The 21756-nt window shown below is 42.7% G+C and overlaps 2 protein-coding genes across 2 annotated transcripts in view; one reads left to right on the top strand and one right to left on the bottom strand.

Moving 5' to 3' along the window:
- Nucleotides 1–10279, bottom strand: part of LOC117500875 (DNA polymerase epsilon subunit 2-like) — a 229403-nt gene extending 219124 nt beyond the window's left edge. The window contains exon 1 of the mRNA XM_034159657.1: nucleotides 10053–10279. Within this exon, the coding sequence (XP_034015548.1) occupies nucleotides 10053–10234 (182 nt within the window). The 5' untranslated portion in view covers nucleotides 10235–10279. The remainder of the gene's footprint in view (nucleotides 1–10052) is intronic.
- Nucleotides 10257–21756, top strand: part of LOC117500878 (uncharacterized protein C14orf132) — an 83459-nt gene continuing 71959 nt past the window's right edge. The window contains exon 1 of the mRNA XM_034159664.1: nucleotides 10257–10408. Coding sequence (XP_034015555.1) covers nucleotides 10382–10408 — 27 coding nt within the window. The 5' untranslated portion in view covers nucleotides 10257–10381. The remainder of the gene's footprint in view (nucleotides 10409–21756) is intronic.

Below are 21756 nucleotides of genomic sequence, written 5' to 3'. Positions count from 1 at the left end.
ATATTGAAGAAGAAGAACAAGGGCCTTTGTTGTCATTGTACATAAATACAGTACATACTGTTCTGTGTGCCGACGCGGCCCGGAGGACCCGAACCAGCGTCTGACCGGACCCAGCGTTAAAAGAACAGAGAGCGGTTTAAAGAAAACAGATTTATTAACCAACTGTGTAAATGTGCAAAAGGGAGCAGCAGTCTGGCGTGGGAGGACGGCGCGCGCAAATGGAGCGGAGCCACAAATGTTCTGGACTCAGGAACCCTGCCGACACCCCCCCAGGTGGCTGCACGGACCACCGAGTCTGTGAAGAGGAGAACGAGGTTAGTCAGCCCAAACCTTCAACTCAGAGGGAAGTTCACACAAGCATGTACTCAGCAACAGTGTTGCCACAGTTACTTTGAAAAAGTAATCCAATGACTGATTACTCAATTGTAAAAGTAACTAAGTTAGATTACTAGTTACTTTTTTAGTTACTTTCCCCAGCTGCCGACAACAACTCACTTTATAGTCACCCTTTCTTGACGTCAATGAAAATAAATACTTGTTTTATAAAAAGTAAAATAAAGACCTCTTTCTTGACCTCATATTTAACTGTTGACAGCACTGTAACAGTAAAACTTGCAATTTCAAACCTACATTGTTTAGAAATGTAACTATTAAATTCTAACTCTCTAAACATTTTACTTGTCGAAATTATTATTATTTTAAGCAATATTAGTAGTTGTAGTAAAAAACTGGACCTTTAATCTAGGGGTGTTGTGGGGGAGGGGGGCACATCCCTGCCCCACGCCCCCATTCCATCTGGATTCGCCCCTGCTTTGGCGTTTGAGCACAAAGAATGGATAACATTTATTTATGCAGAAAACATGACCAGATTTACAGGTAAGAAAATTTTATTGCGTTTTCACATCATGTGGTTCTCAGAAAGAGAGTTTAGGTGCATTTGAGTGGAAAATAGTGTTAGTTGTTGACACGTCGCGGAGGATCAGCTGTTTTTAACGAGACGATACGGAGCAGCTCAGCTCAGAATTCTAAATAAAGGAGGAAAAAGTATAAAAATGTCTTTGTAAAGCTCAGTGCAGGTGTGCTGATCACCGCGCTTTAAGAGGTGAGGACGAGTCGAGCGGCTGCAAAAAACCGTGGATGAAAAGCTCACAGCTCGCTTAAAGTGGGCAGTTCAGTCGAACCCCGACCTCCTGCCCACAGACCAAGTTTAATGCTGCTGTCGACCCACAATGCAAAAATAATAGTAACGCACAGTGACATGGAGAAGTAACTTTAATCTGATTACTGATTTGGAAAGATTAACGCGTTAGATTACTCGTTACTAAAAAAAGTGGTCAGATTAGAGTAACGCGTTACTAAGTAAGTAACGTTACTAAGTAACGCGTTACCGGCATCACTGCTCAGCAAACACTTCCAGGCTTACGTTAAAGGTAGCTCCTCACCGCAAGTGCCAACCAACACTTTCCATGAGGAGCGAACCAAACAATTAACGTAACACGCTCAACTACAGCTGTTAATTATTACAAACCATAAACATTAAGGTACCTCAGGAAGTGTGCAGTACAGCTTGAGAACCTCACTTCTCCTCTCTCACAGACACGTGCGTCAAACCCGGAGCGGTCCTCAGCGTCTATTGTAATGAAGCTGATCTCTCCAAGTCAGCCTCACACGGATGGCACAAAGGTAATCCTCTGGCCAAGAAGCCCTGTATCTTCAAGGCTTAAATCCAGCAGGCCTCATCAGGGAATGCACTCCAGCTGTTCTCCTGTTGATCTGCACGTGTAGACAGGCAGCAGGTGCAGGCAATGAGTAAGGTTCTCTGATCCTCTGCACACTTCACCTCTTCTCAACTCAGGACCAAATGCAAACCACCTGGGGAGACACAGAGAAAGCAGGCCCAGCCAAACACCCCCCACTCCATGACAATAACCCCCCCCAGAACCACCTGAGGAGACAGAGAAACACAGGGCCAGCCAAACACCCCCCAATCCATAACAATACCCCTCCCTCAAAGGGAAGCCTCCCGGCGACCACACGGTCCTGCTCCGAAAACGGCACCATCCTCCATGGTCCACGGCAGGGAGACATGTGGCGCGACCCTCCTGGGTCCATGCGGAAACACATGACAGGCCGGTGAGGAGACAAGGCAACTTGGCTGGCATGTTGGCTGGTAGTAAAACAAAAACAGTCCAAAACACCCCAAAAGAGTCCCACAATATAGTCCAACATAAAACAAATAGAAAAACCCCAACAACCCCCCCCCAGAGGACCGTCCCATCAATCCCTGGGGAGGAAAAGAAAAAACACAATCCCAAAACCCCAACAGAGCCCCACAAACACAATCCAAACATAATCCCAATAAGAGAAAAACAAATTAACACCCCCCCCCAGACGACATGTAGAGCCCAACACTCCCCAGAGGACATCATCGCCAGCTCCAGGAGTAATAACCATAGCCGAGGTACATCTGAGATCCAAAGTCACATACAGGAGCTTTTTGCGTCTCCCAGAGGACCGTCCCATCAAACTCCAGGAGACACCCCCATGACCAAACAAACCCAGCCCCGGCCACCCACGGCCAGTTGGACCCACAGTCATATTTCTCCCCAGAGGACATCACAGTCATACCCTGAGGATGGAAACTGGGAGAAACATAACAAACCCCAAGCCCCCCAGTGGACACACAAACAACCCCGGGGGAAAACAAAAAACGGAAAAACCTGTTGCCCCCCCCAGAACCCCGAGAGACCCTGGAAACCCTCCAGAACCAGCTGTCAGATACTGTAATGGCAAACAGCTCAAAACAACTGAATCCAGGGGAGAAAACAGAACAAAACAACCCCAACCCCACCCCCTCAGCGCAAGGGAAACTGGAAATACGTCCAGTGTCATTACCTATGACTATACCTAAAAGTCAAATGGGAGGAGTGGAACTGCGGTAACGGCGTACGGCACGAAACGGCGCCACGCCCCCGACTTTCAACCTAGCTCCTAGCTGGAAGTATATTCCACTGCATCAAACCTCAGCCACGCCGATGGCGTACGGCTCAACGGCGCGCTGAGGCCGGAGGTGGAACAGGGAATTAACAAAATAAAACGCCCCTAAACCCCCCCCTCCCAGGTGCAGAGGTTTTCTGGGAAACCCCCAGCGTCACCAACCTGCACCACCCTAGCAACACTAATGACAAACGGTACAGAAGTGACTAGGGTTGGAGGTAGAGGACCGGGAAATAAAAAACAAAACGACCCAATCACCCCACCCCCCCATCACCCCCCAGAAGACATTTACAATCAAATCCTGGGGGGTGGGACTAAAATAAAAACCTAACAAATAATAAAACAAAAAGTACATGTGCACCGATATCCAGCAGCATTGAATGTGGAGTATGATGACTTGCATTTACCTTTTTTTTTTTTGGTCATTCACCTTGCTCCTGTGGCCAAAGTGACAGTCCAAGCTTTGAGGAGTGATTAATTTGCCTCTCACCTCTCAGCCTCAAACCTTCACCTTAAGTCAAACACTCCCATCCAAACACCACTAGACACGTGCACAGATACATCTGTGTCAACACAGCTATTGTCCTACCACAAACTTAAATGAGTGAGTTTTGGCATCTAATTACCTGAGTCCAGTACTGTGCTCCAGACAGCCTATCTGTCCATACCACCAGACCAACTACCAGTGCTATAACCCACAAAAAAACAGTTTAAATCCCACATATAAAACCCCACAATTAATAAAGCAACAAGAAACTAACTGATAAGTGACTTATACCGTCAAGCTCAAAAAATGGAACATCTATGTTCTACCTTAAGAGCTGTGACGGTAATGTGGCTCAGTCACCAGCAGGGGGAGCCAGAGTGCTAAAAATGAAAAGCCCTGTGGCAACCGAGTAAACTCAACACACACTGCTTTACTTGTGAGCAGCTACGTGTAGCATACAGCTAAAGTGTGATTTAACTAATGAGTCCGGAGCTGATACAACAGACGTAGTAGCCATCCTCACCAGGGGAAACGGGGCTACGACTGTAACAGCAGGACTCCAAGCGACCCGTGCTGCAGAACTCCGCCGTGCGCGTTCACCCTCCAATCACACACTCATGCAGCTCCTGTCCAACCTCTCATCCGGTTGGAGCGTGAAGCGAAGCCGTCGCTGATCACGCCTAACTCCAATTCCATAGACAAGGCAACATCACAGGAACACGGCTGCAAGAGAGTTCAAACTATTATTCAATATTAGGATCACTAACACGCACAACCCACGCGGAGAGCACCCGCAACTGATCCCGGATAACTTCCAACGTCTGCTGCCACCTTCCCGGCACGGTACCAACTCTGCTGCCGCTGGGTCCGTGATGTTTGGTCAGAGGATTCTGTTCTGTGTGCCGACGCGGCCTGGAGGACCCGAACCAGCGTCTGACCGGACCCAGCGTTAAAAGAACAGAGAGCGGTTTAAAGAAAACAGATTTATTAACCAACTGTGTGAATGTGCAAAAGGGAGCAGCAGTCTGGCGTGGGAGGACGGTGCGCGCAAATGGAGCGGAGCAACAAATGTTCTGGACTCAGGAACCCTGCCGACACCCCCCCAGGCGGCTGCACGGACCACCAAGTCTGTGAAGAGGAGAACGAGGTTAGTCAGCCCAAACCTTCAACTCAGAGGGAAGTTCACACAAGCATGTACTCAGCAAACACTTCCAGGCTTACGTTAAAGGTAGCTCCTCACCGCAAGTGCCAACCAACACTTTCCATGAACGGCGGTGAGGAGCGAACCAAACAATTAACGTAACACGCTCAACTACAGCTGTTAATTATTAGAAACCATAAACATTAAGGTACCTCAGGAAGTGCGCAGTACAGCTTGAGAACCTCACTTCTCCTCTCTCACAGACACGTGCGTCAAACCCGGAGCGGTCCTCAGCGTCTATTGTAATGAAGCTGATCTCTCCAAGTCAGCCTCACACGGATGGCACAAAGGTAATCCTCTGGCCAAGAAGCCCTGTATCTTCAAGGCTTAAATCCAGCAGGCCTCATCAGGGAATGCACTCCAGCTGTTCTCCTGTTGATCTGCACGTGTAGACAGGCAGCAGGTGCAGGCAATGAGTAAGGTTCTCTGATCCTCTGCACACTTCACCTCTTCTCAACTCAGGACCAAATGCAAACCACCTGGGGAGACACAGAGAAAGCAGGCCCAGCCAAACACCCCCCACTCCATGACAATAACCCCCCCAGAACCACCTGAGGAGACAGAGAAACACAGGGCCAGCCAAACACCCCCCAATCCATAACACATACGGTGAAAATTTATCTTCTTTTAACCCATTCTAACTACAGATAGACACAATCCAACCACTAGGAGCAGTGGAAGCTACAATCCGGCATCTGGGGACCAACTCCAGATGTAGACACGCTGCCTTTGTCAGGGCAGAGAAAGGAGGAGACCCTCACTATGTTTTTGATAGTGAGAAGAAACCAGAGTGCCTGGAGGAAACCCAGAGACACGGAAGACATGCAAACTCCACATAGAAAGAAACTGGGTGGAAATGAACCCCAGAGCTTTTTGCTGTGAAGTAAGAGTGTTAGCCACTGGGCCACCATGCTGCCACTAGAAGAGTGAAAATGAAGGTTTACAAGACAGTAGAGAGACTAGCTATGGTGTATAGATTAGAGGAGGTGGAGCTGGAGGTGGCAGAGCTGAAAAATGCTACGATTTTTCTTGACAGTGACGAGGATGGACAGGAATGAATATATCAGAGGGACAGTGCGGAGACAGAGAGGTGAGACTGAGCTGATTTGGACAAGTGCAGAGGAGATGTACAGAGAAGGATGCTGAGGATGGAGCCACCCGGCAGGAAGTGAAAAAGGCCAGGGAGGAGGTTTATGGATGTGGTGAGGGAGGGCATGCAGGTGCCTAGAATGACAGAAGATCTTTTCCATTCCAAATCTTCCATTTGGTCTCAAAATCCTGTTTGACATTTGAGACAGTGTGTAGGCTTTTTGGAAGGCAGCAGTGTTATTAATAAGTTCTGACACAACCAAATATGTAGGAAAGAAAAATCCAAAGATTAAGGTTATTTGGGATTAGCAAAAAGATCTTGACAACAGTCCAAGGCATGTACATGCACACATTCAAACTCAATTTAAACCCATGAAAATCACACAACAACACACGCAGCTGGAGCAACACGTAGGTGACAGACCACATTAGTCACACCACAGGAACTCTTAAATGTAGCAGGCCATCTTAGTAGGTGGCATGACATTTTTCCATATCACTACCTTCAACCTGGACTGTTTAAACATGGCAATCCCACACTGATGCTGTTAATCTATTCAGATTATACTGTGGTGGATCGGTGCCAGCAAAATGTGTGCACAACAAAAAAAAAAGTCGCAGAAAAGTTGCAAATCAAACACGATCTACTAAATCACAGCAGCCACATTAGAATGCCATGTTAGAATACCAAGCAAAACAGGATGTTAAGCAATTTGCAAAATGTGCTTTTATCACAGTATGTTAACATTTAGCTGCCATGCCATGAACGTAGGGGTGAATCACCTGGTCATATAAGTAAAATACTGTCAGTATGTTGACAACAAAATGACAATGAATGTGAAATTTAGAATTTGTACAAATAGGTGTGCTTGCATGTTTTATCATGACATCAAGCAATGTAAATCAAGATTTGGGATGATGGTTCAAATACATATTTTCTATTTTGTTAATTTTTTAAAAGGGGTCATTATATGACACACTTTCAACACGCTAATGATGGCCACAGGTATATTAAAAACAGATATTATTGGCTGTAACCCAAAATATATCTGACGGCCCGTGAGATAATGCTTTGTAAAAGTACATTTACAAGCCTTGAAGGGCCAGATTATATGTTTGTTGTTTTAAATAGTACAAAACTGCAGGATGTCAAAATCCAACCCCTCATCTTCAGTGTACCACATGGGTAACAGATCAATTAGGCAATTGCCTGTTGGGGTGAAACATGCTGGAGACCTTGTTTGCTCCGTGGCCCATATGGTAGCCAATGAAGGCCCGACAAGAACCCTGAACATGAGACGGCTAACAGGGCTCCAGTAAAACAAGAAGAAAAGAAGTCATGAACAATGAATCAGGTGAAGGTAAGGGCTTGTAACCCAATGGCTGTGAAGGCGGATGAAGGCTGTAGCAGGTCCTCAAACCCTGATCATCTCGGATTTCCCAGCCACTGGACCAGGCTAAGGATCTTTCAAGGACTGTGTGTTTTCAGCATGCAACAACATTCCCACATGAAACAGGTGTCTCTGGATCGACACTGGATGTAGAATTTCACTATCCCATCCAGGAATCGACCAAAACACAATCTTCCTGGCCACCCAGGGATTGCTACAACAACCACAAAATTGCTGCTTGCACTGCCTCCTCTCTCCTTTAAAAGGTGACATCTCTCCATTTTTTTCCTCACAGCCAATTGGGTGTCTCTCAAAGTGTGTAAACCCTGATGTGTGTAACTCTCATTTTATTGGAAGAATATCTGGGTATCTGATTACCAACTGACATTTAGTCTTGATTGAATTCCAATATTTCCAGATGTGATTGTGGCTATCGCAGCAAAATGGTAACTTTCTTAATAATAAGGGATTGTGTTTAATGTATGATTTGAATATGGTGGCAAAGACCCAAGTAGGAAAACAACAAAGCAGTAATTTAAACTAAGTGCTGAAGTGTTATTTCAGGACTGCAGACATAGCACAGTGATGTATTATATTTTCTGTATCAAACAAAATGTCTCATGAAAGCACAGTTGTGACATTAAATGTGAGGTCAACATAAATATATTAATGTACATGAAAAATAACACTTATTAACACCATCAACACAACACAACATCATAACCCTTTGAATTTTCATGAAAAAGATGTACGAAAAGATGTTCTTTATGTTCTGCATGAGTTACTAAAGATCTATTTTGAAAAACTGTAACTGAAATTCCTCTCACTGTGAGGACTGGATGATGTGTTTGCTTGTTCAGCAAAAAGGCAAAGAGACAAGGGTATAGGCCAAGCTGTCTATGAAAGCCACTGTATCCCGTCTGGGATTTACTACAGTAGTAGTGGGCCAATAGTCCCTTGGGTAATGGTAGTATTAGGTCTGGTTCAGTATCTGCCGATACCAATCCAATATAGTTTTCTATGTTATAAAACAACTAATCTGTTAATAAACACATTTGCATGGATGTACTTTGCTAATCTAATACCCATCAAGCAAAGCATCAACTCAAACTGACACAAATATTTTACTCCCCTCAAATAAAACATACATAGCTGACAACATGACTCAGATGTGCAATACCTTTGCATTTCCTTTGTGCCTCCTCTCTGCCACACTTTGGCAACCAAAGGTGTACTTGGCGCGACTATTCAGTGGTGCTTCTGCCTCCTGGCCGACCCCTGAGTGTTTTTTGGGTGACACTGGCATCTGCTTTGCAACCATATGCATCTGGCTATGTATAGAGGAATTACGTGCTTTTCCATCACTGTTTGCCTAGCGGTTGAAGAAGACTGTCTGATTTTTTTGGACTCTGCTGCTTGTTTTAGGCATGAGTCTCAGGCTGCGCCGCTGTCCAAGCTGCTGAAGAGTCAAGCGAAAATGCCCGCTGTGGGTCTGTACTGCATTATAGTCCTGCACCATGGCACTCATCACCACGGAGGTCACTCACGTCTGATCAGATCTCCTCTCTTAAACAATAAAAGAGAAAAAAAAAACAATGTATCAACATCTTATTCACAGTTTACTTTTTGCAACTCATTGGTCGGATGAATTTCGTTTGCCATTGCATTTCCCTGTGGTAACCTATTTTGTAAATACAACCGCAACAGCGCTTTCTTATGAACTTTATTCATAAAAATCATAGCAAACTACTCAAATCATTGTGCCTTCATTCAGCGTCCACTGGCCAACTATGGCATTTTCTGTGCTTTGTCCGTGCCTTGTTTGAGTGTCCTGCAGCCTCTGCGTCCCTTCTGTGTTTGTTTTGAACATGCTCAAAAATTCATGCTGACCATGGCGATCACTACTGTGTTTTTCCACTGAGCTTGCATAACACAGGTGTGTGCTATGCTTGGTAACTCCCTTCGGCTACTCCCTTGTTTTGCACTCGGGGTCACCATAGCAAATCCAAGGTGGATCTGCATGTTGAATTGGCACAGGTTTTACGCCGGATGCCCTTCCTGACGCAACTCCACTTCACATGAAGAAATGTGGCAGGGGTGGGATTTGAACCGGGAACCTTCTGCACTGAAACCAAGTGCACTAACCATTTGGCCACCACCACCCCCCCCTTGGTGTCCTCCCAAATTTTCTGTTGACACAGGGGGCTTCATCCCTGTGTAAGAGGGGATTTTTGTCCCATCAAGAGTCAGGGGTGGGAGCCTATCCCAGCAGTCACAGGGCATGAGGCAGGGTGCACCCTGGGTAGGACACCAGTCTATGGCATTGCCACATGTAGACAGACAAACACATTCATACCTACAATTAATTTAAAGTTTCCAATTTATCTAACCTGCATGTCTTTGGAAGTGTTTGGAAACCGGAGTACCCCCACATGAGCACAGGGAGAACATGCAAGCTCCAGAAAGAAAGGACCAGGTGGGAAGCGATCCCACAACCTTCTTGCTGCGAGGCAACAGCGCGAACCGCTAATCCACCACCAACAGACAAATATACACAGGCAATACAAACAATACCCCACTACTGTGCAATCTAACAGACTGCCATACTTCCCTTTCAAAGTCAGCCTCAGCATGGCCGATTGTCTTTTTCTTTAATTTTCCATCTGACTTTTAATTTATGGTCAAAGTAATGGCAACATATAGGCCCCAATCTATAACCACCCAGCCGAGTCTGATTAAAAACACAAAGACACATGAACAAAAGAAGCACAAAGAGAAGCAACAGCGAAACTGGGGGAATGATGTGAGCAGAATAGATGAGAGAGAGAGAGAGAGAGAGAGAGAGAGAGAGAGAGAGAGAGAGAGAGAGAGAGAGAGCGAGTCGCACCTCCTCCGTGAAGATGTCACCATCCAGCTCCTCCCTCTGTTTCCTCCAGCAGCCACATCTCTCCGTTCGTCCGTCCGTCTGCTTCTTGTCCTCCTTCCTCTCGTTTCATTGTCCTTTTCTTCTCCCCCTTGCATGTTGTTTTTTTTTTTTTGGTTTGTTTTTTTGCGTCGTCGTGTCGACATGTCCTTAAAGTCTGAGCAGAACTTCCACAGCAGCTGATGCTGAGGCACGAAGAAGAAGAAGAAGAAGAAATCCAGCGTCACGAAAAAAACAAATAAAAGGCGTAGTTTGTCTCTTTGGCGTCTTTTGGCTTTAAACAGAGTAACAACATGGACCTGTCATTCATGGCTGCGCAGGTAAAAAATATATGTATTTATTCACTATTCCCAAACATGTTTGACTTGTCTGAACTTTTTGTTTTATTTGTAGTTCATTTATATCAAGGGCGTGGCATATTGACAAGTTTATGTTGATGTTTGTAAACGTCATATCAGTTCATAAAGTTTTTTTGTGATTTTTTTTTATATGACCCGTTTTTCTTATAATCTTTGTCATAATTTATGATTTTAGTTATCACCTAAGCAAAAAAAAAGGTTTTTGTATTTTTTCCCCACCACTTTTTACGTCGGGAACCCCCCCCCCCCCCCGTAAAAATAAAACTATTGAAAAAAATAATAATTATAAATGCACTGACCTTCTCTTGAAAAAAGTAAAAATATCTAAATTAGAGTGTAAATAAAACTTTTTTCTTAAAAATGCATTTTTCAAAATTATTTCAGTGTTTATCATACACACACACACACACACACACATGTATATACAGTATAAATAAAGGTAAGGAAGGCAAATCCACATTTTTCAGTGCTGAAATGAATTAAAATGTTTTTCCTTGCTATTGTGAATTCAGATGATTTTTTTAAAATATTTGCCATTGAGTGTCCCCAGTCTGACTCAGCCAGCAGTGGTCAGACACTGTGCTACAGTAGAAATTTAATATTGTTTATTTTTTTCTTTTTTAACTACCAAGAACTGTTTAATAATAAATTATATTTGTTCATCCATCCACCGCAGCTCTTGACATTGAGAAAGTAATAATGAAAGAGCAGTATAGGTTATGCAGCTGGCGTAAGACTACAACTTGCGTTAGAAACTTGAAAAATGTTTGTTTCACCATTTAGATGTATGCAAGAAATGCTGAGTGCAAGAATATTAAAGATAATACTGTTTGAAAATGTGGTAGAGATGAGGGATGATGGACACAACACACACAACTCAAAATGATATTCAGAGTAACTGCATGAAAATAGATTTTGACCTCTGGCCTTTGTGTTTATTCATATTTTACATAAATCACGCATAAGCTGTCACCAAAATGAGCAACACTACCCATACAGAAAGCAAAATGTCCTTTACCACTTTCTCATAGTTAAATCTACTTTGTTTTAGATCAAGATCACATTTGAGATAAATGTTCTATTGGGACAATCAGTTTTTCAGGGTTGCCAAATTTGATAATTTTGACATTTAAGTATTTGCTTTACTGTATCGTATATCTGCCAGGGACTTGTACAAATTTGATTGCTCACTTTGCTGATGTTATAATGCCTCCCTATCTGCTATCATTGTGTGGCTCCAGGTTTGTCTGGTGACATTAATATTTCAATTTTCCAATCATCTGATAGGTCTGAATAAACCAGAGACTTTCCCATCTTCTTAATTAAAGATTCAAACTAGAGCACAGTGCTCGTAGAGTGCAAACCTTGGAAAAAAAATTTCAAGGTCAAAGCCCTGTTAGAAGTGACTTTTCGTAACCTAAAATATAATATAAAATGTATATCAAAAGGGCTTTTCAATGTTAAAATCAAATATCCGCTAAATCTACAATATGGACCAGATGCGGATCAAACTTAATCTATTCATTGAGAGTGCCAGTTTGAACCTCATTGTCACAAATGAGAGTGAGCACTTTTGTTTGAGATATAATGCAAAATGTGCACCAAATAGGCTTTTCAATGTTAAATTCAAATGTCCACAAAATCCACAGATCCGGATCAAACTGTCAGGCGATAGTGAGTGCCAGTCTGCAACTCACTTTCAAATATGAGAGTGATTGGAGCAAGTTTTAAGCTATAATGTAAAATATAGATTAAATGGGGTTTTCAATGTTAAATTTAAATGGCCACAAAATCAGGAATCTGAATGAAATCCAGATCAAACGTTGTCATTTGATAAAGCATAACATCCTACATAATGCTGTCAAATATGAAAGAAATAAGATCTTATTTAAACAGAGTTAAGATTTTTTTGAAAATTCATTCTATGTTAAGGGATGGGAATTTTTCCAAGATTTCCTCACTTTCACCTTTAACTCATGACTTTGAAAATTGAATCAGTTCTTGCCTATCAGGATATGAATCCTCTGTAAAACTTTCGTAACGATACATGAAAAATTATGGGCTATAGACTTTTCACAGACAGACAGGGGTGAAAACATAACCTCTGCCCAGCTTCATTGGTAGAGGTAATAAATGACGCACTGAAGCATATAAATATTTATAATATATTTTATCTTTTGTATATCCAGTTGTCCTTATTACACATGGAATAACATTGAAAAATATGAAATCATGAAATTATTAAGCACAGATTTCCTTTAAAAAATTAGTGAAGCAGTTGAAATTATGAAAACCCTAACAGCCATAAACAACATATGTGGTAATGTGTGTCCTGGCCTTGTGTTGTTGTGTATTTCATCCTGTATTTGGCCACATAGTGTGCGTCATATTTTTATTTGTGGTTGCTAGGTATAGTTGTTAGCTCACGTGATTGTGGGCGCCACACCCAGCAGGTGGCGAACACATCTAAGGGGTATTACATTGGCGAGATAAAGTTGCTTTTCTTTTGATGTGTTGCATCACACTTTTCCAGATTTTAAACAGCTTGCCCTTGTTTTATGCCCTAAAGTTGGAGCTGTACAAGAAGATAACTTCTTTTTTTTTTTTTTTGAGTTATTGTTTATGCAAGCTGGCTGGGATGGCCTGACCCGCTCATTTACTTTGTTGCTGTATACAAGGCAATCCCTGTGCTTTTATCAGCACAGGAAATAAGCAACAACTTGGAGTCCTTTTGTCACATTTTTGGCTGCAAGTGTTTGATGATAGTCAGTCTCTTAAGGACTTGTCCACATTCGTTCACACTCAAACTGCATTTAGGTCACTGAAAATGGAGCTTTCGCAAAACTTCCAGAGTAAAGATGTCCAAAAACTCTACATCAGTGAGTGTTTCTGTAGATAAGGAAAACAGGTTTTGTCTTTTCTTCCCCACCAGGTACAGATCCAATGAAACCACTGTATTACATATGCTAGGCCTGTATGTAGCGCTGTAACGATTCCAGAAAAAAATGTAGAAGATGATGTGGAGCATGTGCATAATGGGTATTGGGAGCTAATTAATGGAGCAGCAGAAGTTAAAACTTTTCAAAGTGACATACGGCTCAATCAGAATCAAATTTTTTGCCATATAAGTTCTCACATAGAAGAAGAATTTGATCTGGTGTCATTGGTGCATCAATAACAATAAAAGAAAAGGAAAAAGGGAAAAAAACCCAACTACAACAGAAAACTTCTGCAAGAAGTAATTGGTGCATAACAATAAAAGAACAGAAAAAATACTTCTGTAAGAAGTAAATGAGTCAAATAGACAAAACTATGTTCACTGTCAAATATAGTGGAATGGGGCTGTGCAGGCATGCAGATGTACACTACGTTTCAGTCTGTACTTTGTGGGAGTGGGGGGGGGCAGGGTAAGTGAGGGTGTCTGTCTGGCATTATTCATAAACCTAACTGCGGACGAAAAGAAGCTGTTTTTGTGTCTTGAGGTTTTAGTCCAGATTGACCTCAGCTGTCTACCAGAGGGGAGGGTAACAAAAAGTTTGTGTCATGGGTGCCAACTTCAGGAGCTTTAAAGACTGGTGTATAGGGAGAAAAGTAGTGGAGAAAGAACGCAGCCTTGTGAGGATCCGGTACTGATGGACCTTGTGTTGGAGACATGTTCCCCCAGCTTCACACACACACACATACATACATACATACATACATACATATATATATAAAATGGAATTGGAAAAATAATTGGAAAAACATATTTAAAGGATTTGCTGTACCAACACAAAATCAGAAATTCCCCCTTTTCAAAAATACCTGTGTATAGGTGGACTTAGCTGAAATTTCTCACATATTAGCAGTGCATTGGTTAATTTTTATGAAATATATTGGTATCACCTGATTTGCCTTGTTGGTGCAAAAAGTCAGAAACTTCAGTTTGACTCTAGTTTGGTTCCAGACCATTTCCATCTCATCCCCTTACCTTATGCTTTTGACCTTCTTCCGGTTCATCCTTCACATCTATGCAGTTCTTTAAGTTAATGACTAATTTTACTGAGGTGAATTTTATTCCTCTACTTTGAGTCACTCTCAATGATGGCTCTGAATGAAGTCTGGCAAATGTCCCTGGAGTTCTGAAGATTGACTTCACAATTCTCAATCTTTTTTTGCCCATCCATCTCAATGTAGCTCTGCTGCCTGCAAATCATTGGACCTTTGCATCACTTTGTCTTTAAAAGATGATTGATGCTGCCATAACTATTCTCTCAAAGACAGAGAAAGTTTTTACCAAGTCCAACATAGAAGACCTGCTTTTACGGAGGCTGGATTATATATATATATATATATATATATATATATATACACGAGGTCTGTCCATAAAGTATCGTACCTTTTTATTTTTTTCAAAAACTATATGGATTTCATTCATATGTTTTTACGTCAGACATGCTTGAACCCTCGTGCGCATGTGTGAGTTTTTCCACGCCTGTCGGTGACGTCATTCGCCTGTGAGCACGCCTTGGGAAGGAGTGGTCCCGCCCCCTCGTCGGATTTTCATTGTCTGGAAATGGCGGAATGAAAAGGACTTTTTTTCCATCAGAATTTTTTCAGAAGCTGTTAGAGACTGGCACCTGGAAACCATTCTAAAAATTTATCTGGCTTTCAGTTAAAATTTTACGGGCTTCACAGAGAATAAGGACTTTAACTACAGGTTTAAGGACCCCTTTAAGGACGGTCGGTGCGCCGCGCTGCGAGCTGCGACGATGCGGCACAAACCACTGGATCATTTCTAAGATGATGGCTCTGTGGATACGAGACCGTTGTGTGCTCTTTCTCTGGTTATCACAAGACCTGGACATCAGCCATTTTCCGGCAGATTTCACTTTTAACATGAGATTTTGTCATGGAAAGCCACGCGGAGGCTTCGCGCGTCACGACCGATTCGCTGATGAAGCGAGACAAAGGAACACCTCCGTTTCGGAATGTTAGAGGACAAGTTGGGACATGTCCAGCTCTCCACAAGTTCTTTTATACTCACTCGACTGGTAAGCACTGAAAGCCGAGACAGACTTGATACTTTATGGACAGACCTCGTGTATATATGTATATATGTTTTTACATCAGACATGCTTGAACCGTGAGTTTTTCCATGCCTGTCGGTGACGTCATTCGCCTGTGAGCACTCCTTGTGGGAGGAGTCATCCAGCCCCTCGTCGGAATTCCTTTGTCTGAAAAGTTGCTGAGAGACTGGCGCTTTGTTTGATAAAAATTTTTTCTAAACCTAAATCGAAGTGGACACGGTTCGAAAAATTAAGCTGGTTTTTAGTGAAAATTTTAACAGCTGATGAGAGATTTTGAGGTGATACTGTCGCTTTAAGGACTTCCCATGGTGCGAGACGTCGCGCAGCGCTCTCAGGCGCCATCGTCAGCCTGTTTCAAGCTGAAAACCTCCACATTTCAGGCTCTATTGATCCAGGACGTTGTGAGAGAACAGAGAAGTTTCAGAAGAAGTCGGTTTCAGCATTTTATCTGGATATTCCACTGTTAAAGGAGATTTTCGGGACGCAGCCGACGCGGTGCGGCGGCACAGGAAAAACACCTCCGTGTTGATAACCATTTGTAAAATCCAGGCGGCTTTTGATGGCTTTCAGTGGAGTGAGTATATGAGAAATTGTTTAACAGCCGAGCCGACGCTGCAATCCGTCCGCACGTCTTTCATTAAAAAAATCTCCTTTAACAGTGGAATATCCGGATAAAATGCTGAAACCGACTTCTTCTGAAACTTCTCTGTTCTCTCACGACGTCCTGGATCAATAGAGCCTGAAATGTGGAGGTTTTCAGCTTGAAACAGGCCGACGACGGCGCCTGAGAGCGCTGCGCGACGTCTCGCACCGTGGGAAGTCCTTAAAGCGACAGTATCACCTCAAAATCTCTCATCAGCCCTTAAAATTTTCACTGAAAACCAGCTTAATTTTTCGAACCGTGTCCACTTCGATGTGTCTCACAGGTTTAGAAAAAATTTTGATCAAACAAAGCGCCAGTCTCTCAGCAACTTCTCAGACAAAGGAATTCCGACGAGGGGCTGGATGACTCCTCCCACAAGGAGTGCTCACAGGCGAATGACGTCACCGACAGGCGTGAAAAAACTCACGCATGCGCACGAGGGTTCAAGCATGTCTGACGTAAAAACATATGAATGAAATCCATATAGTTTTTGAAAAAAATAAAAAGGAACGTAACTTTATTGACAGACCTCATATATATATATATATATATATATATATATATATATATATATATATATATATATATATATATATATATATATATATATATATATATATTTTTTTTTTTTTTCCTGCTAGAAGAGACTGAATGCATCATATGTGAGCCATTATTGAGAACAATGGCTCAAAATGTTAACATGATTGGCCATTGTTTCATGGCATTTGTCGTCGTCTTTGTTAAAATGAAATCGGAGAGAGATGGCAACCAGCTCTCTGCGGACCAGTGCTTGCTTTTGTGTTTGAGTGAATGATTTGCATTCGGCAGTGATGCTTCACTGCTTTCAAATGAAAAGGCCGTACTTCATTAAGTTGAAAGTGGTGGCACCCTCAATACATGACAAGACCTAGATTAATAGGTGACAATCACAGCGCAGCTTTTGAATACTAACTTGAAATGGTTTGATCTGTTTAGTAATAAATGTATCAAATACCTTTTTTGTGTCTTCCCAAAGTTCTTAGCTTTATGGCTTTTCATTGCCTTGAAATTACACTTTTGCCATTTCATACGCATCCTCAGACAGGCGGCATCTGATGTGTTAGATTGTCAGTCTGTGTGGATTGTCAGTCTGTGTGGGGGTCAATTTTGATGTGTTGTAGACAGGATTCAGAGCCATCCTGGGCATTCTGCCAGTCATATGTCCTGCTTCAGCTGCCACACAGACGAGCAAACCCTTCAGGCTCTTACTATCCAGTACATGGTGACCTAATGACCTTTTAGTTTCGCTCATGTCTGCATGTACATGTGCAGTCATACACAGATCTATTTTAAAAATGTGTTGTAGGTGGATTTTCAAGCGTATTTTGAATTTTAGCAAAGCACTACTGTACATTTGTAAAGCATTCACAGTGCTTCACTATTTCCACATTTTGTTTTGTTACAGCCTTATTCCAAAATGGAGTAAATTTGTTTTTCCCCTCAAAATTCTACTCACAACACCACATAATGACAACATGAAAAAGTTTTTTTAATATTAGCAAACTTATCCATCCATTCATCCATTTTCTTCCGCTTTATCCAGAGTCAGGCCGCTGGGGCAGCAGCTCAAGCAAAGCTGCCCAGACCTCCCGATCCACACACACCTCCCCCAGTTCCTCCGTGGATCCTCGAGGCGTTCCCAAGCCAGCCGAGAGACGTAGTCCCTCCAGCGTGTCCTGGGTCTTCCCAGGGGCCTCCTCCCAATGGGATGTGCCCGGAACACCTCTCCAGCGAGGCATCCAGGGGGCATCCGGAAAAGATGCCCGAGCCACCTCAGCTGGCTCCTTTCAAATTTGCAAATTTATTAAAGATAGAACAAACAAACAAATCACATGTACATGAGTATTTACACCCTTTGCTCAATATGTTTTTGATGGACCTTTGGCAGCAGTTACAACCTCAAGTCTTTTTGAATATGATGCCACAAGCTTGGCACATCCATCTGTGGGCTGTTTTGCCCATTCGTTGCAGCACCTCTCAAGTGCCATTCGGTTGGATGGGCGCACATAGATAGGATGGGTGATGGCCGTCATTGTGCTCATTGGGACCTTCAAAGCAGGAGAAATGTTTCTGCACCCTTCCCCAGATTTATGCCTTGAGACAATCCTGTCTCAGAGGTTTACAGACAATTCCTTTGACTTCATGCTTGGTTTGTACTCTGACATGCACTGTCAAGTTCAGCTGTGGAACCTTATATGTAGACAGGTGTGTACCTTTCCAATTCATGTCCAATCAACTGAATTTACCCCAGGTGGACTCCAGTTAAGCTGTAGAAACATCTCAAGGATGATCATTGGAAACAGGATGCACCTGAGCTCAATTTTGCATTTCATGGCAAAGGCTGTGAATACTTATGTACATGTGATTTCTTAGTTTTTATTTTTAATAAATTTGTAAAAGTCTCAAAACTTTCAAATTGGAATGAGGCTGTAACATTAAATGATGTAGAAAAAGTGAAGTGATGTGAATACGTTCTGGATGGACTGTAAGTGGATTCCCTTAAATACCACATCTGTTCCTCCATTTCCCCCCTCAACATCATGCATAATCATCATCAGCATTACTCATTTATCAATCATTTGTCAATCTGACTCATGTTACCTGAAAGGACTCTGTCACATCTCATGTTAAAGAGATGACAGAGAGGAAATGGTTGGCAGCAGCCTCGTAAGTATGTACTCCCACATCGTGGTCAAACATTCTTGGCAAATATGGTACACTCTGGATGACTTATATCCTAAATGACAGAATACTGCCTTGTCGAACTATAAAGTAAGTGCCAGAAAAGCAATAAATTCAGAGTAGATAAAATCGGTTGCTATGTTTGAGTGTTTTTTTATGTCAAAGTACATTATTTAATTAGCCCATGTGCAAATGAAGTCATCTGACTTGGTCATTATTTTATTTTTCAAGTGAATACTGGTGTTTGTCAGGGATGTCCTTCACTGTTCGGTGTTTACGTGAACTGAGTGTTGCAACACAGTGTCACACCCAAGTCATCACATTTTGGTGCAAATGGATCATTTTGACCAAATGTCAATGTGTGATGCACTGCGTGATGCAAGAGAGGAATGCTAAATACTAACCCCCATGATCATAACCATAAGCAATACATTGATGAAACTTCCCTGATGACACAAAAGTGAAATAGATAGTTCTGTGCATGGTCAAAAATGACACAACTGTCAAAAGAACAATTCTCCTTACCAGTCACTAAATGATGCAGTGGAGCTACCTAACTCATCACATAATGACAGAAAGGGACACCTTCGCGCGTGTGTGCGGGGCACACCTGTGCTCTGCGCACACTCGTGGGGCTGTAATTATCACTCAGCTGTGTGTGTGTGTATAACACTGGACACACGTGGACAAGTGGATAGTTTCACTTCGTTTGCTGGCAGTTGGGCCATACAATCCCTCAGACGGAGCCTTTCCAAGGAATTTTCTTTTTTTTTTTTTGGTTGCACACTTCAGCAACAGAACGCAACTCTGGACACCACGATGGTTGGATTATCACATGGAATTTTTTTTTTTTTTTTCTTTTGGGTGAGAGGATTCTAACTGCAGGCTGCTGTCCTGGCCTCATGTCCTTGTCTGTGAAACACCCTTGGACCGCTGTTGGAGGTAAGATGCATATGTATTAATGGTGTAACGGCCTGCCACGAGCTCCATGTGATATCTCCTCCAGAGTTAGAAGGTGGACATTTATTACAACACATGAGTTCCGTCCGGCTGAGCCTGACACGCACAATGACGCATAACTGCGCAGCAAGGAGAGGCGCAGCTGCCCGTGTTATGATGACAATAGTTCACATTATTTACGTTGCCCATGGGAAGGAATGGATGCGCAGCAGTGCACGGAGCTTTTTCGGGGTAGCCGCTATGGACATAATAAGATGAAGCGTGCCACATACATTTCAACAGTCCTTTGCGCTCCGAGGAGTGGACAATATTGTACTGGCATGTGCGGGACATACCGGACATACCAATAGGCATACTGTGCCAGATCTATCTTGAGGCTCCGTCCTATGTGCTCAAACCGTTTCAGATCATGTTTTGTCACCGTCAGAATATGTAAATTGTGGTTAGATGGTCCTCAGACTGCTCATGGACCACGGTCAGATAGCTGTCCCATCTCAACACCCGGAGAATTATGGACATGTGCTTCACACTTGGGGCCACCGGCAGATTTTGACCAAGTGTGTTGACTTCTGCAGATGGCTGATCCGACACCTTCGGATGTGCGCCATTTCATAAGTCCAACACCACTCTGCGTGATTCCAGCGATGTGTGACGGGGGTATTAATTTCCCATTGCCATTTTGCTGTTGCACTTATAACCTCATTACACTGTGGTCACTAAACACCTCACAGCTGTTTTTGCACCTGAACTGTTCATAAAGTCTCGAGGAAAATGAAGACTTAATGGACTGTGACTCCAGAGTATGAAGTAATATAATCATTCCTGAGAGACCAAACCACATAAATGCATTAGATTTCCTATATAACTACACCCCATTATATTCTTTATCATTTACAAATTGTGCATTTTCACACAAACAGTGTATTCTAATCTACTCCAATCTCGAGGTAATTTTGGCATAAATTTGTGTCATGTATTGATATGATTCTGCATAAAATTGAGAAAGGGGGAAAAAAGTGTAATGTTGAGAATACTGCCTGAGGCTTCTAATTAGACAAAAGCTCCACACTGCCGAATTTACCATTAAAGAGCGTAAAATGAAAACGCGAATTCAGATCAAAAGCAGTTCTTCAGGTGAAAAGGTAATTATTAGAGTCAAGCACTTTGCTCTGTGAATGCTGGAAATGCTGAACAGCAGCAGGTGATTAAATATGTATTTGAGGCGGAAGCAGAGATGAATTATAATTGTGGCTAAACATCACCGTGCCTGTTGTAATTTATTGTGAACGTTATGGTTTTGTGAAATTATTAACATGCTGAACATGAACTCATAAAACATGTACAAGTTTATTTTGTAATGAGCTTCCAGTATAGGGACTCTAGCGCATCAAGAGATCCCAATTAAAATGATTTCATCCTGGGGTGCAGTTTCAGTAAAATAGTTCCCCGAGTACGAACAGAAATGATTACATCTTGATGTTCGGAATGCACAATTATCACAGCATTTTCAGTCTTCTTTTTTATATATATAATTTTGCATTCTTTAGCCAGAGATGTGGAAATGACTGTTGTACAAACGCTTCAGATATCTGTCGCTGAGATAGATGATGACTGGAGTGCAGGTTTAAGCAGAAACAATGACATAATCAGTGAACCGTGGCTAATGACGCTGGGCAGTGAAAGCAGGGCGGACTGATTTTTAGGGGGGGACTGTTCGGTTGGCAACACCGCACTGAAACCAAGCGTACTTGGCCACCACCACTGAAACTGCTTGACATAGGCCAGGTTAGTCCCACTGAAATCAGCATCTCTTTTGCAAGGGAGATCTGGACAGTTATGAAGTTTCCAATCCACTTAACCTGCATGTCTTTAAATGTGGGAGGAACCCAGAAGAAACCCACGCAAACATGGGGAGA

The sequence above is a fragment of the Thalassophryne amazonica genome, chromosome 19, assembly GCF_902500255.1.
Source record: "Thalassophryne amazonica chromosome 19, fThaAma1.1, whole genome shotgun sequence".
NCBI classification, from domain to species: Eukaryota; Metazoa; Chordata; class Actinopteri; order Batrachoidiformes; family Batrachoididae; genus Thalassophryne; species Thalassophryne amazonica.
This window is presented reverse-complemented; position numbering and strand designations above follow the sequence as displayed.